This window comes from Typha angustifolia, chromosome 9 (assembly GCF_048772165.1).
Source record: "Typha angustifolia cultivar Huaian chromosome 9, ASM4877216v1, whole genome shotgun sequence".
Classification (NCBI taxonomy): domain Eukaryota; kingdom Viridiplantae; phylum Streptophyta; class Magnoliopsida; order Poales; family Typhaceae; genus Typha; species Typha angustifolia.
This window is the reverse complement of record NC_133247.1, coordinates 4961199-4976783: the sequence shown is the minus strand read 5'-3', so window position 1 is coordinate 4976783 and position 15585 is coordinate 4961199. Positions and strand designations below refer to the sequence as shown.

The 15585-nt window shown below is 36.1% G+C and overlaps 1 protein-coding gene across 1 annotated transcript; it reads left to right on the top strand.

Annotated features, from left to right (window-relative positions):
• The first annotated feature begins 1867 nt into the window (after positions 1–1867).
• Positions 1868–13916, top strand: LOC140767390 (probable LRR receptor-like serine/threonine-protein kinase At1g56130). The gene is made up of 24 exons (XM_073107275.1): positions 1868–2167; positions 2447–2624; positions 7297–7368; positions 7615–7686; positions 7776–7847; positions 8192–8263; positions 8360–8431; positions 8528–8599; positions 8959–9030; positions 9195–9266; positions 9367–9435; positions 9569–9640; positions 9768–9833; positions 10075–10140; positions 10329–10373; positions 10460–10524; positions 10619–10998; positions 11397–11595; positions 11687–11854; positions 11955–12064; positions 12175–12385; positions 12579–12810; positions 12921–13071; positions 13176–13916. Exons 1-24 carry the CDS (start codon positions 2029–2031, stop codon positions 13554–13556), a joined length of 3108 nt encoding a protein of 1035 aa, XP_072963376.1. The 5' UTR covers positions 1868–2028; the 3' UTR covers positions 13557–13916.
• The last annotated feature ends 1669 nt before the right edge of the window (positions 13917–15585 follow it).

The window sequence follows — 15585 nt, the reverse complement described above, 5'->3', positions numbered from 1 at the left end:
CCACAAAGATTAAGAAAAAGAAGAAGGATTATTTATCAAATAATGCGACAGAGATATGATATCTTTTATTTTTTCATGTTAAATTTTGGCCCAATTTGGTTGTGAAATCAGCATCATCTTATTTCAGTATATTAATCAGATAAAAATTTATTAATAATTATTAATAAAATTCAAAAACTATTTATTTTGAAAATAGATCATTTTATTCCCGTATACTTTCATTCTCTCTCGGCTTTTTTTTATTGTATTTATTTCTTCATCCGTCGATTATAAAGAGTATTTAAATGTTTTAAAATTAACATAAAAAAATAATGCGGAATGAAATTTTAAGATCAGTGAGAAAAAAATTAATACATTGTTTCTTATTTCAAAGGAAATAAAAATATTCTTTATTCTATAGCTGCTATTAGAATAAAAAGTGGGTTAAATTATATGTATCTATAAAGAATAAAGTAGTTTAAAATAAATTTATCTAAATTTAATTACAATAATTCCACTTAGATTTCTTAAAGTTTTTCACATATATTTTTTAAACCTTTTCATACACTATATCCCCCTTGAACTAAGAAAAAAATTTTCTGTAAACTTCTAAATCTAAATCTTTTTTTGGATTATAAGATATATGTGGTAAAAAAAAGTTTAGAGAATATGTAGAAACGATAATAGTTTAGGGAGTTTAAATAGAATTATTCAATTTAATTTATATAATAAAATATTAATAATAATAAAAATAAAACTTCTGTATTCAGCTATAGGTGACTATCCCTGAAATGATCCGGAGAGAAGTCACAGTAAAATAAGTTACAAAGATCTGGGGGTGAGACCCTATCGACTCTAAAATTTTAAGAAAATTTCTTGCGGCTAATCTATGTTGGTTTGCTACCCAATCAATAACTCAATTACCTTCTCTAAATATATATTACACTCAGAAAAGTTTGCAATCTAATAGCAATTGCTAAGCATTAGTCCACTATATTTCTGAACCTCTATGGGCACATTATCTTGCCCTTGAGGATTCTAACTACATCAAGAGAATCTGTCTCTAGAATCAACTTGTACTTTGTTGTGGTTGATTATAGTCCCATCGAATGGCCTATATTTTTTTTTGGCAATGATGGAGTCATTTGGACACAACTCCCAAGCTATCCTGAGGCATCCCATGCTCATTTCTTATCACTATCCTCGGTAGGCACTATCTGTGTATGCTATATTAGGGGTGTAAACAAATCGGGCAAGCCGACTTTAGCTCAGCTTAACTCAAGTCGAGATAGACTGAGCGTGAGCTTGTGCTTGAATGAAGCTTGTTATCAAGTCATAAACTAGCCTAGTTGGACCAGTGTCAAATCCAAGCTTGAAACTAGTCAACCACGATGAGGTGGAAGATGAGATAGAGAAGGAGATGGTGGAGAAGGCTTGCCTACAGAGGTGGCGGTGACGACTTGAAGAGAAAGAGGAGGAGGATGTGGTGGAGGTTTGTTGACAGAGGAGGAGCGATGCCAACTTAGCGATGGAGGAGAAGGAAAAGGTGGACCGATAGCTGGAAGAGGAGAAAGGGATTGGTTTGGAGATGGGTTTTGTGAATGTTTTGGGGGTTTGGATTTAGAAGATAATTTATATCGAACCTATTGAGTTGAGCCTGAGCGAGCCGAAGCACTCCGGCTCAGACTCGGCTCAAAATTCAAATCTAGCCTAAAGTTAAAGCTCAAGCTTGACAGAGCTCAAGTCGAGCTGAGCCGAACTCGAGCTTTAGCAAAGCCGAGCCTAAGCTGAGCTGGAGAAGCTAGTTTATTTTGACACGGCTATCCTATATTGTTTATATACAATAAGTTACATTGTTTAACTTATCGACTTCCACTAATGTGAAAGATGCACTGCGTCTGCAACTAGGATCAAAGTGTGAAATAGCTGCCGTTGTATAAAAGTCTCTCCATATATCCCATCCAAAATAAGGCTCCACTTTATATATGAATGGTAGAAAGAATTTAATCCAACAAAGAGAGCTCATTAACTTAATCTCATCTCACCCATATGGAGAGGAAGAAGAGGGATATGCTAAGATCTCCATTCCCTTCCTCTCTGCAAGCCTTTTCCCTCTGCTTCACGCTTTTCGTCTTCCTGATCTCCGTGGAGAGAGCTGCAGCTAAATTTAAGGCAGTCCCATCTGAAGGTATCCTGTTGTTGTCTAAATATTAATCTTCTTTTCTTGTCTTTTGATTTGGTTTAATTTCTTTTTAGTGATTTTCCCATGTCTAAATTCAGGGGAAAAAAAATCTCTATAAAACTAGTGATATATTTACCATTTTGAATTTGAGAAAAAAAGGGTATTTTGGCAATTGAGATATCTGCGTTAAGTTTTAATCAATCATCTGTTAGGAATAGTTCTTTCTTAATGGCGATTTTGAAAAGATCCCTAAAATTTTAATGGTAAATATTTTTAACATCGCAGTGACGGCGCTGAACACGATAATGGGGAGGTGGGGTCTGAAGGCGTTGCCGACATGGAACATCAGCGGCGAGCCGTGCAGTGGAGCCGCCGTCGACGACAGCGACTTCAACGCCGACGATTTCAATCCGGGCATCAAATGCGACTGCAACGACAAAGGCGTTTGCCACATCACCCAATTGTACGCTTCTCTCTAATTTCCCTCACCAAATATTTTATATTTGGATTTATCAATTTTGCTCATTTGGACTTTTTCTTTCTAGGGTTGAATGCATGTTATGTGATTCATCGTCTCTTCGACCTATTTGTAGTCTGAAGCCTCTTTTTGCCGTCCAATTTTTATATGACACCTTAATGTTTTGTTTTTGTTTTTTGACTATCCTTGACCTTAGACTATGATTTATTTACCCCTATAAATAAAATTACACGTACTTTCTAATCTATCCCATATTAACCAACTTTACTAAAATATCTTTGAGAAAATATTCTAGAAAAGTTTGGATTAGGTAAGGGCATTTCAAAGGAAAAAAAAAGAGAAAAAAAAGTTATTTCTGGTATTTTAAGAGGTAAATTTACACTGTTCGAATATAGAGAATAGGAGAGAAGAGAGTAGAGAAAGTAACCGAGGCTCGTTTAGATTGAACTTTTTAGAGAGAAAAGAAAGGAATAAAAAAATGAGAAATTGGGAGAAAAAAAGTAGCCGCTTCCTCCCCAAAAGTGGAGAGAAACGGAGAGGAAAGAAAATATGGATTGTTATTACAATTTAATATTTCAAATATGTTCCTATTCTATTCTATTATTTACTTAGTCTTTTAGGATTCTATTAATAAATTTAAAAAAGAATCAAACGCAAGTCACAAGATATCCATTAAATTGCACTAGATTGATATGTGATCAAGTAAATTAATCTTGATACTAAATTTCAACTTTACGTTGAGCACCAAGATACCAAAATCTCATAAAATTCTAAAATGTCCAATCGAAATCTAATCAGTCTAAATTTAGGAACGAGATAAGTTTTTACAACACTTGATGCATAAATGCACTATAATTGTTTGTTACTTTTATGGGTGATTTGTATGAAAAACACATATGGTTTTTATTTTTGACGGTTGTGCCTGTTTTAGTTTTCTCTTGTAAGTTACATTTTTTTCCTTTTTCTAAAAATTTTTTTTGCCCTTATCAATGATGGTTGTGTCACAAATATTGACTTTGCTGGCCACCTGTCGGTATGGCACGGCGTGGCACATGCCGCGACACTTGTCAGCCGTGTCGCGCGAGAGAGAGAGAGAGAGAGAGAGAGAGAGAGAGAGATAAGAGAGAATGGGCTTATTGATGTCGCTAACTTTACGCCGACCGTGCACTCGCCCGATTGCCGATCTCGACTGTGAACGACAAGTGACGAAGCTGCTAGGAGGGGTGTCATATGGTACCCCTCGTGCCACATGCTAATTAGCCGCCGACATAGCTATCCATGGCCCTTATATTACTTGGTGCCTCATTAAATGCTAACGAAACATTATAGATATATTACTTGCCTCGAAATTTGTGCACTTTATCTCCTCCATGCACTTGTCCTAACCCTAACCTTAGGGCTGAGATGGAATTTCAGCCTAGGGGCATCATCACAGACCGCTATAGCCTTGGTGGCGGTTGGGTAGGTAGGTGGCTAGTGGCAGTCACCATTAGTGGGTTCTTGCGACAGTGAGCGACGGTGAAAGTCTAAACAAGCTCGGGCTCGATTTGATGCAGCGGCTACCAAGGCGCATCGCCGGCGGGTCCATCGGCTCCTGACGACTGCAGATGGGGCCCATGGACCCACTGTATGGGAGCACAATAGGAAGCCTTGACGAGGTCACCCCTATGTATGGGTAGCTTCCTATGGTGATAGTTGTCGGGTTCGGCCACTCGAGAGTCGTCGGCGGCTACAACGACCACTACAACGACCACCACTGCTGGCAATTCAAGGAAGCCAACCAGTGGTCGTGGACGCGCCAACCCTGCGTCCACCATCCGTTGGTTTGCTGCAGCGGTAACCGTCATCGTCAGCGGTCTTCCTGCCGGTGCTAACGCGAAAGACGGTGTCTCGGGTGCAAGTGGTCCAAGGAAGTGACTGGACATGGCGGTTTGGGTCGAGATCACCTGGATCACCACCGATGGAAAGCTAGAGTTTTTGGCCCTAACTTTCACTTCGGGTGGGAAAGATAACTCGAAACTCGCCTCGACAGACCACTCCAGCATTACTGCAGCGGCGGTCTGGGTTTGTGGTGGTGGGAGTGTCTCCATTGCTGCTAAAGGAGGAGTTTGGTTGCAATTTGGGATTTTCCTCCATCTCCTTCACGGGTGGAATCTTTTAGTCATGGCTGGCTAGTTTTCACCGTGGTCGGTGGTGCTGGAGGTGGGGATGGCCGTGCTGGGCTAGCAGAATGGCCATCAAGGCTTGGATCGCCTTCTCGATCCTCTCAGAGCTCCCCTTTGATGACTATCAATACCTTTGCCCACACGGGTGGTTTATTGTTGACCATTGTTGGTGGTGGCACTAGAGAAACTCCCATAGAAATGGTGAGATAAGTTTTTGATCCTCCATGGCTACTCCTTTCTTATTCATCTTCTTCAAACTCGTGCTAACATCGGCCAAGGAATATCGGCTCTACTACCATTGCGACAAACCAAATCTGGACCGATTCGAACATAAAAAATTTGTGAAAATTTTTGTGTATGAATTAGGGATCTAATAGATTTGTTTTCACATAAATCTGAGGTCGAGGTGAAAAGTTAAAAATAAAAGAGTGAAGGAATATTAGAATGGGGCAGATCGAGAAATATCTGACATTGCGGCGGTCGTCAGAGAGTGACGAATGACAAAGGGTGATTATGGACAGCTGAATAGTAGGGTGGCTTATGGTGGCGGATGGTGGCTAAGGTTTGAAAGTTTGAAAGAATTCTATAGTTACGATTTACTCATATGAAGATAAAGACAATCTAATGGCTACGATAAAAGATAAATGCAATAATAATAAATTAACTAAACTCAATATTCATTCAACCATAATAATTAACTCACAATCACTCCTATTTATAGAAGTAAAGTCCTAGCAGATCGGATTCACATACGGATTATCCACTTTATTTGAATTTAAAGATAATATGCAAATCTAACTAACTTGACTCGGCTCAATTTGACTCGACTGACTTAATCCACATAGTTAGATCATAACAGGAGGACCTGTTTCGGGCAGGATCGTCCAAAGCAGACGATACCACGTTGAGACTAGTCACCATGGATTGGGATTCGCTCTGATCCATTTCGGCCAATTCGACTCGGGATTAGCCAAAACTTGGATGCTTAGTAAAATAATTGCGAATTGTATAAATGTAATTATGAATTGCGTAAAAATAACTATACATTGTGTAAAATAACTGTGAATTACAGTCTAAAAAAGAAGAAGGACGAATGAGAGAGGTACTACAAACTTGTGAAGACTCATTTCATCACCACTAATATGTAGTGTGAATTATACTTCCAATAATACCTAAATGTTTGCCAAAAATACTAGGGATGAGATTAGAAAGATGAATACTCTTAAAGTAGATATAAGCAAATGATTCTAGAAACTTGATAGCTGATCCATATTTTCTCAAATTCGATGATCCAAAGATGGTTCGTGATTATATTTACACAGTTTCGTTAGTAATTCGCAGTTTTTAAACACTCGTATTTTTATGAATTTTGTAGTTTGTTCACTTAGTCCTTAATTTGTACTGGTGTATATCATAGTTAATTTACGTAATTCTTAGTCTGTATTAGTTAGTAAATATTTTATTACTGCCTGCGTTTTCCTAAGGCAAAAGTGACATAGTAGTACATTTAAAAAAAAAGTTTAATTTACTAAAATGTTAGATTGTATTAAATGCATAGCAGGATTTTCTCTCTTCACTGCTTAATGAGGACAAAGTTAAAAGAGGAAATAAAAAAAAAGCTTGACATACAAACAATAACATAAAGTAGGCCTTACTGACAAAATAAAAACCCCTATGTGTTTTCAGTGCAAATCACTCTACTTTTATTTATTTTATAGATATTATAATTTATGCTGGTTTATTTTAATAATTAAAATATTAGATAAAGGATATAATAGTAAACATGTTATTTTCTCTCCTTAAATTAAATATAGCAAACTTACTTTTCTCTTCTATTCTCTCGATTACATCGAAACAAAATAAGAGGAAGTTATTTTCTCTCCTTTCCTCTTCTCTACCCTCTCTCATAATCTCTCTATCCAAACAGTCTTAGTATCCCAAAGGGAATATTTCTATTTAGATACAATTACAGATTAGTTAACTCGAAATGAAAAATTATAGGCATAAAAGAGGCGTCACATTACAAATAGATTAAAGACATAGTGTTAATCATGAAATCACTAAAATTTAGAGTGCTCTTCCCTCTAATTTATAAATCTTCTGAACATTTAAACACTTTTTGACATTTTTAAATCACAAGGTGTTGCAATTTGGAAGAAAATCACTCAATTCCGATGACTTTTATTATATATTAGTAGGACCCATACTTTTTTTTGTCTCAGTCTAGTATTTTTTTAGTTTCTTTCAGAAACGTGTAATATACCTTAATTTACTCACTTATTCTTTCTTTTTTCTCTCTTTCCTTTTTTTGGCGGTAGATTTCTCACACATGATTGACTAAGTACCTTCTCAGAAGAGGGATTTGGCTCTCTTTCTTCTATCATCTTGATTATTAAATTTAACGAAAAGATTGTGGATTGGATCAGGTTGTAACAACTCTAGTATAGTCTGCTCATAATTGGTGGTTTAACTCATTAATTTCATGTGTGTAGGAAGGTCTATGCCATGGATGTGGTTGGTCCAATTCCACAGGAGCTCCAAAATCTCACTTACCTTTTCAACCTGTAACTCTCTCTCTCTCTCTCTCTCTCTCTCTCTCTCTCTCTCTCTCTCTCTCTCTCTCTCTCTCTCTCTCTCTCTCTCTCTCTCTCTCTCTCTCTCTCTCTGTGCCCTTGAATGAAATTAAGTCTGGACTACGAAGCTTATCACATCAAAGAAGTAGCCTATAGTATGATTAATTTTCAAAAGTTGACTCAACCTTTTAGAAGGCAGCAACGACCCTATAACATGATAGTGTGATGTGCTTGCAGGATTTTAGCCCGAAACTTCTTAACCGGTAGCGTACCAGCATTTCTCGGAAACTTAACTTCCTTGCAATACTTGTAAGATTTGTTTTGGAAGACATTGATGATGGTAGTGTCGTAGTTATTCCTTGATGATGTCTTTTGATCTCTCTTCTTAAAATTAATAGGACTTTTGGGATTAATGCATTATCTGGTCCTGTCCCAAAAGAGCTAGGAAAGCTTCACAATCTCAAATCACTGTAAGCTCTTCTTGCTTTTGCAGTTACTGCTTAATTTTTTGAAGAGGCAACTCAGTTAGATATACTATGCAGTTGTCCAGTGCAATTGTCATGCTATTATTTTCTCTTTAAAGAGAATACCAGTCACTGATGTCCAGTATTTTTGGAGAATGATTCAAAAAAGTTGGTCAATTTAAAAAATTATAGAATGAATCATTCTGGGTTGTTATAGAATCTTGACGTCGGTTAATTGGCCCAATACATGGTGTCATTGATTTCCCTGTAGAAGATTGACACATAAATGTACATTCTTCTGAATATTGACATTTTTATGGATTTCTACTGATGTTTTGAATCCTTTTCAGGGGCATGGGTGCAAATAATTTTAGTGGTTCACTCCCTTCGGAGTTCGGAAATTTGACCAGTCTAGAGCAATTGTTAAGTTTCACACTATTTTAGTTATTAATTTCCAGCTTTGATTTTTTTTTCTTATGTTTAGGTCAAACATAATGGAGATATCTTCTGACATGCAGGTACCTGGATAGTTCTGGCCTCAGTGGTGACCTACCATCAACACTATCTCAACTCAAAAGCATGCAGATTCTGTAAGATTCATAAGAGCATATGAACTTTAGTTCTTCACTATATGTACAAGAAGAAAATCGAGCACGATGTTTTAGGCTCTGACCCTGTGGTTATAGGCGGGTATCAGACAACAATTTTTCTGGGAAAATACCTGATTTTGTTGGGAGCTGGCCAAACCTGGCTACATTGTAAGATTAGTTACTACAAGTTTCATTTCAGTAATCTTTATGAACCCTTTTTAACTGCATGACACTAAATTGCACACCATGTAGAAACTACAATAAATCCTTCTGAACTCGTTTGTTTCTCTGTAAACTGTCTTTGTATGATGATGCACTTCTATTCACTTGCCCGGAGTTACTTGTAGTTTATAGTTACTAGTTCATCTACATATGCTACATTCTATTTATTAACATTTAGAGCATGACCATCTGGTACTTTCTCTTTTTAACAAGTTAAATTTCTCTAAATTTTAGAAGCAACTTATAAAATGTCTCTCAAAGGCTTTATCTTCCCTGAAGTTCTGATTATTGAGTTGCTCTTGTAGGAGGTTACAAGGAAATTCTTTCGAAGGACCAGTTCCCTCTACTTTTTCCAATCTCGTCAACTTGACTGACTTGTAAGTTTATATATATATGTATGTATATATATATATTTCCAATCTCATCAACCTGAAGTTCTGATTATTTTTTTTTTAAAACTTTATGATGCTACAAAGAAATCTTATGTATGCATCCATCAGAGAGACATAAGTTGCTAATTGTCTTAGTATTTATGATGCAGGCGGATAGGTGATATAATGAATGGAAGCTCTACTTTGGCCTTCATTAGTAATATGACTTCTTTGACCACTCTGTATGTTGTCTATAGTCCTGTGGCATAGTCTGTTTCTAGTGTGCTTAATATTAATATTCTTATACTAAGATTCTAATATTTGATATTGCCTCTATTATAGAATCTTAAGGAACTGCTTGATATCTGATACTATTCCAAACTTTGCCCAGTTCAAGAGTTTACAGAGACTGTGAGTATTGTGGAACATGTGTGATGTGTTACCGAGTAATATCAATCTTCTGTTTCCACTTGCTTAGATACTAAGCAACTTTTTTGTTCTCTTATGCGGCATTGAAATATTTAAATTATTACTCACTGCCTAGGGATTTGAGCTTTAACAATATAACAGGCCGACTTCCACAACCTCTCTTCAATTTGGGTTTACTTCAAAACTTGTAAGGAAGCATCGATTCTGTCTCACTGCAGAAATTTAAGCTAATCTTATTTCTATTTATTGTGTCATTTTCTTTTCTAATGATTGAGCAAATTTTCTTCTGTTTTCCTCAATGTTTCTTCAAGCAGATTTCTTGGGACCAATTGCCTGTCTGGTAGCTTGCCAGTTCAGAAGAGCATGTCTCTTGTTATTATGTACGGTTTTCTGATCTTCACTTGGAGCAGAGAAATTTTATAACCTTATTAATTTGTACTTCTTGTAATTGTTATGCATGTCTTGGTCCTCAAAGACAAACTGGGATATTTTTATGCGCTAGTTTTCTTCAAGTATAATATATTATTAGTTGGTGAACCATTGTTCTAGGTTTTGTTCATGGTTCTACTTTTCATTGTACTGTTTGCAAATTGACCTACAAGATAATATATACTCTTGTAGAGATCTGTCATACAATCAGCTTTCAGGAAGCTTTCCCTCTTGGGTTAGCCAAAAGAATTTACAGCTGTAAGTTTTCAAGACTGGAATCTTCTATCTTTTGTTACGTTATTTATTTCTTCTCAATTGTTGATCAGCATTGTTTTAGTACCACATGGAGAAAAATGATGCATTCACATCCCATAATATGTAAAATCAAAAGACAAATGAACTGAAATGCCTTATCTCCTTGAACTCATGTACTGCATTCTTCTCAGGAACTTGGTGGCTAATAACTTCATCATTGATAGCTCCAACAGCAGGTACTTACTGCTAGTTAACACGTGAGATTTTGAGTACACTTTTCTTTCTGAGCTTAGATTTTATTCTGAATCATTGTATGTATCAGTGTTCTGCCTTCCGGATTAAATTGTCTTCAGCGAAATAAACCATGCTATCGTGATTCTCCAATCTGTAAGATCCTTCATATTAGTCATACTTTTCATGCAGAAACATTCACCAGAAAAAAAAAATTTTAGAAACTCATGTGTGCACTAATTATTTACAGACTATTCCTTTGCAATAAAGTGTGGTGGTAGTAGAACAATGACAGCATCTGATGGAACCGTATATGAAATTGATAATGCTACTCTCGCAGCTTCTTCATATTATGTGACTAATCCAACTAAGTGGGGTGTAAGCAGTGTTGGAAAGTTTGCCGACTCCTCAGATGCCAGTTATATTCTTGGCAGTTCATCCCAGTTCCAAAACACTCTAGATCCAGAAATTTTTCAGTCTGCAAGACTCTCACCTTCATCGCTGAGATACTATGGTCTTGGGCTGCAGAATGGGAATTACACCATCAAACTTCAATTTGCTGAAACAAGCTTCCCTAATCCCCCTAGTTGGAAAAGTCTGGGAAGGAGGGTTTTCAATATCTATATTCAGGTTGGTTCTTATTTTTAAGATATCGTATGTACAAGTTAGAGAACTTATTGTTCTATATTCTACGAGTGTCCATGAAGTCTTCTGATGCATATAGTAAGCAAAGTGTGGTTCATGATTGGCTTCTCCATATGTAGGGTTTTGTTATTCAAACAATAGACCATTGTATCTTTTGGTTTTAAATGTTAAGATGCCTCACATTTTACACATTCAATAGGAACTTAAATGGGTCTGATATAATCTTGTTGTTTTGATTTGTCTGAACTCAAGTCGTACCAAACAATACTCCTCATGAAAAAAACTCTGTAGATATATAAGATTACAGAATATGTTTCCTCTGGTTCTTGAAATGTTTTAATATTCTCATGGTGCTGAAATTTCTCAGCTTTTATTTGCTTCAGGGTGATCTCAAAGAAAAGGACTTTGATATAAGAAAGCAAGCTGGGGGTTCTTTTAGAGCTGTTGTGAGGGAATTCACAGCTCCTGTAACCGATAACTTCCTTGAAATCCATTTATTCTGGGCTGGAAAGGGCACTTGTTGCGTCCCTAATCAAGGCTACTATGGCCCATCAATTTCAGCTATAAGTGTATCTCCTTCAGGTATTAGCTTACGAAAATTTAAGTGGAGTTTTGAGAACAATGTGAACTATATATATAAATATATCTTAAAGACTCTGAAGCAATTCTTCAGACTTCAATCCCACTGTCTCCAACAAACCGCCAAGTACAAGCTCAAGGAAGAGTAGAACAGGTCTGTATGTAGGAATTGCAGCTGGTGTTGCAGCTCTGGGATTGTTGTCAGTGGTTGGAATTCTGACATGGAGACAAAGGAAAAGAAAGCTGGATAAGGAAGATAAGGGTGATGCCAGTTTCTTAATAAAAACCACTTGCAGTGGCTTTTTATTTTTGGGAGGTTGGATTGGGAGTAGGACTAAATGCTGCTTGATTACCATTTGCAGATCTGATGGGAATGGTTGACATCTTCAGTTATTCTGAACTAAGGACTGCAACAGAAGGCTTCAGTCAATCAAATATTCTTGGAGAAGGTGGCTTTGGGCCAGTATTTAAGGTCAGTTGTTTTCATGAAGATTTCATTGTCTCTTGGTCTCATTGCCCAAAATCAGTTATATTTAACTCCTGCGATCTTGTGCATGTCCTTAGACTAATTAATCTATGCAGGGTAGGATGTCCAATGGAAAAATAGTGGCTGTAAAGCAACTGTCAGTGACATCTCACCAAGGAAAGCGTCAGTTTGTGGCAGAGATTGCAACTATATCTGCAGTGCAACACCGGAACCTTGTGAAGCTCTATGGTTGCTGCATTGAAGGAAACAAGCGGCTGTTGGTTTATGAGTATCTAGAAAACAAAAGCCTTGATCAAGCTATCTTTGGTATCATTTAACATTCATACTTCTTGTTATTTGAAGTTTGGAAATAGAATCTAATGAAGCTACTAAGCATGCATGCCAGTTTTATGCACAACATTTTTCTGTATTGCCCTAATAATACGACACGAGTATGAATCATAACTATGAAATAAACCATCAAGTTTAGTGCTTTCTCAACTCCATCAATGGATTGCAGGAAAGAGTAGTATCAACCTCGATTGGCCGACACGCTTTGGAGTATGTTTGGGTGTCGCAAGAGGTCTAGCTTATCTCCATGAGGAATCCAGTGTACGTATTGTACATAGAGACGTCAAAGCCAGTAACATCCTACTTGATTCTGATCTTAACCCAAAAATCTCTGATTTTGGGCTTGCTAAGCTTTTTGATGACAAGAAGACTCACATTAGTACAGGAGTTGCCGGTACAATGTAATGACATGATACTAAACTTATCTCTTTAAAATCTTTACGAGAATAATATGCTCTTAGTGTAGTTGTGAATAGTGTTATTAAAAGCACAATATATTTGTTTGAATCAGTGGATACCTAGCACCAGAGTATGCCATGAGAGGGCATCTCACTGAAAAGGCTGATGTATTCAGTTTCGGTGTTGTTGCCTTGGAAATTGTATGCGGACGGTCAAATTCTGATTCAAGACTTGAGCACGATAACATCTATCTTCTTGAATGGGTAAGTTCACAAAACAAATGAGCTTTTCATTCTTATGTCAGAAAATATTTCATTAACACTCAATTTTAACAAACTCAGCAATTCAATTTTACATTCTATTGCAGGCTTGGCATTTATATGAGAGCAAATGTGCACTGGAAATGATGGATCCTAATCTAACAACATTTGACAAGGAAGAGGCCACTCGTGTAATCAATATTGCATTTCTTTGCACCCAGGCATCACCTTCGCTAAGGCCGACGATGTCAAGGGTGGTGGCCATGCTTACAGAAGATATAGAGATAAGTGACGTCATAAGGAGGCCAAGTTACTTAACAGACTGGCCGCTGAAGGATACAAGCAGCAGCTTCACAAGCAACAGCTTATCTGAGACCTCAAATCTTCGATCTACATATATCCAAGTTAGTGTGCCGTCAAGCTCAAATGTACAAGTTGCTACAAGCGACGTGCCTTCGCAGCTATTGATGGAAACAGCCACTGGATGAGGAAGATGATTGCCATTGATTTCAAAAGGAGAACTTGTTTGACGATCATTGATATCGAGCTATATTTATGATCAGCTGCAGCTTCTGCAAATCCTGCATTCCCGGTCGTAGAGACTATATTTGTGAAGCATTCAGATTTCTGTGAGCTTGGTCGTGCAACTGCTAGCCTTTTGTTTGTACTTTCATATCTTTCCATTATTTTTTGTGAAGCAACTGTGAAGATATGTGCACCGGAAGATTAGAGATATGTTAGATGTGAATGTTCTTGGAATCCAACAATATTATTTTGGGACATGAATGTTATTGTTACATTTTATAATTCATAAATTTATATGATCAAACAAAGTTATTCATTGTGCATCTTAACCAAAGTTTATCGATCCTTCGGGTGTTCAAAGAGACCAGTTTTCTGCAGATAGGTTCGATGGTCATTTGAACAAGCATTGCAAATGTTTCAGCAGAGAATCTAATGTGATCAAAGTGAAGTCATTCGAGCGGACTTAGAACGTTTTCCACCCGAAAGCCAGCAAAGAAAAATCGAAGTGTTCGAGATTTGTTTATCAAACAGATTTCAAAAGAACGTGATGCGCACGGAAATCTCCGGTCATTTGAACGCAGTAAAAGAATTTTGACTTGTTTCTGAACAGAAAGAGATCAAGGTTTTTGACTTTCCCTTTTAGGGTCTATAAAAAGGAAAGGACGTCAAGGAAGCCATCATACATTGTGAAGATCAACATATGAATGGTTGATCTTCTAAGAGCACACCGATGCTATTATCTCGAGGGTTACTGAGATAGCACGAGTAGCAATGCATTGAAGAAGAATTGAGTAACTTTCGGCGGAGATTGTTTATGATGAGAATGAGAGCATGCATGCATCAGAGGAGATTGAATTGCTAAGGAACACCAGCCATAACTCATATCGTACAACTATAAGTACACATGCAACAAATAGTGCTAGTAACCTTAATGAAGTGTGCCTCAAAACTGCACTACAATAAGAAAGAGTTGCCTTGATTTTTATAGGCATACTACCGAAGTTTTAGAAACAGTGGCGGAGAAAATTAAATGCCTCTACGATAAGAATGGAGAAGAATCACTTATAAAACCTGCACATAAAATAAAAGGGACAAGTACATTTAACCTCTAAGAACATATGAACTAAGAAAAATATCTACATAGACCGTAACTAAGAAAAAGAAGATAGAAATTTCAGTTTACCCCCTTTATGGTTATGCTTAAATTTACTTCTTCTTTTAATAATTTTTTTAGTTTGAATTTAAACTATTACTTTTTTATCATATTTGATCAAATCACAGATCAAATTTGTAAATCTTTGTTGCAGACAAAATTATAAAAAATTGAATAAATTTTTGAACGAATTTACAATAATACTGATCGAATTTTAAATGATAAAGATATGATAAAAATATTTATCTATTTAATATATTTGATATATTTTTATTATATGAAATTTGATTGGTAATATTTATATACCTTAGAAAGCTTATCAAGTCTTTTACTATTTTTTTTCGAATGAATATCTTCAAATTTAAATTTTAATTTAGTCAAATATATTAAAAAAAATAACGGTTGTGATTTAGTCTAAACTGCAAGAGGATAGAGCGAGGTAAATAAAAATATAAATAAGTGAAGTGAATTTAGGCGTAACTATAGAGATGGTTAAAATATAGTGAAGAATGATCACCAACCACATAAATATTTAAGTAGGATTCCATCTAGTTAATATAACATTCAAGTGATTGGAAAACCTCTTAAATGGAATAATTATACTTTGCAAACTATGTTCTTCAAGAAGGTTCTCTTTCAATAATATATATATATATATATATATATATATATATATATATATTATTCCATCCAATTATGAGTAGCATAAGTGAGAGTTTAGTGTCATAGTGTAAAAGTCAAAAGAGTGAAAAGTGTTTTATATGAATGAAACAACTCTATCTAAAGATTGCATATAATATTAACCTATTATTCTCCAAATAAGGATAAGATTGAATTAA

Bases quoted from the DNA above. Each gene is read 5' to 3' on its own strand.
- LOC140767390 (XM_073107275.1), top strand. From the start codon at position 2,029: ATGGAGAGGAAGAAGAGGGATATGCTAAGATCTCCATTCCCTTCCTCT. The intron at 7,687-7,775 runs GTAAGATTTGTT...TAAAATTAATAG, and splicing joins TTAACTTCCTTGCAATACTT to GACTTTTGGGATTAATGCAT. The intron at 12,386-12,578 runs GTATCATTTAAC...AATGGATTGCAG, and splicing joins CCTTGATCAAGCTATCTTTG to GAAAGAGTAGTATCAACCTC.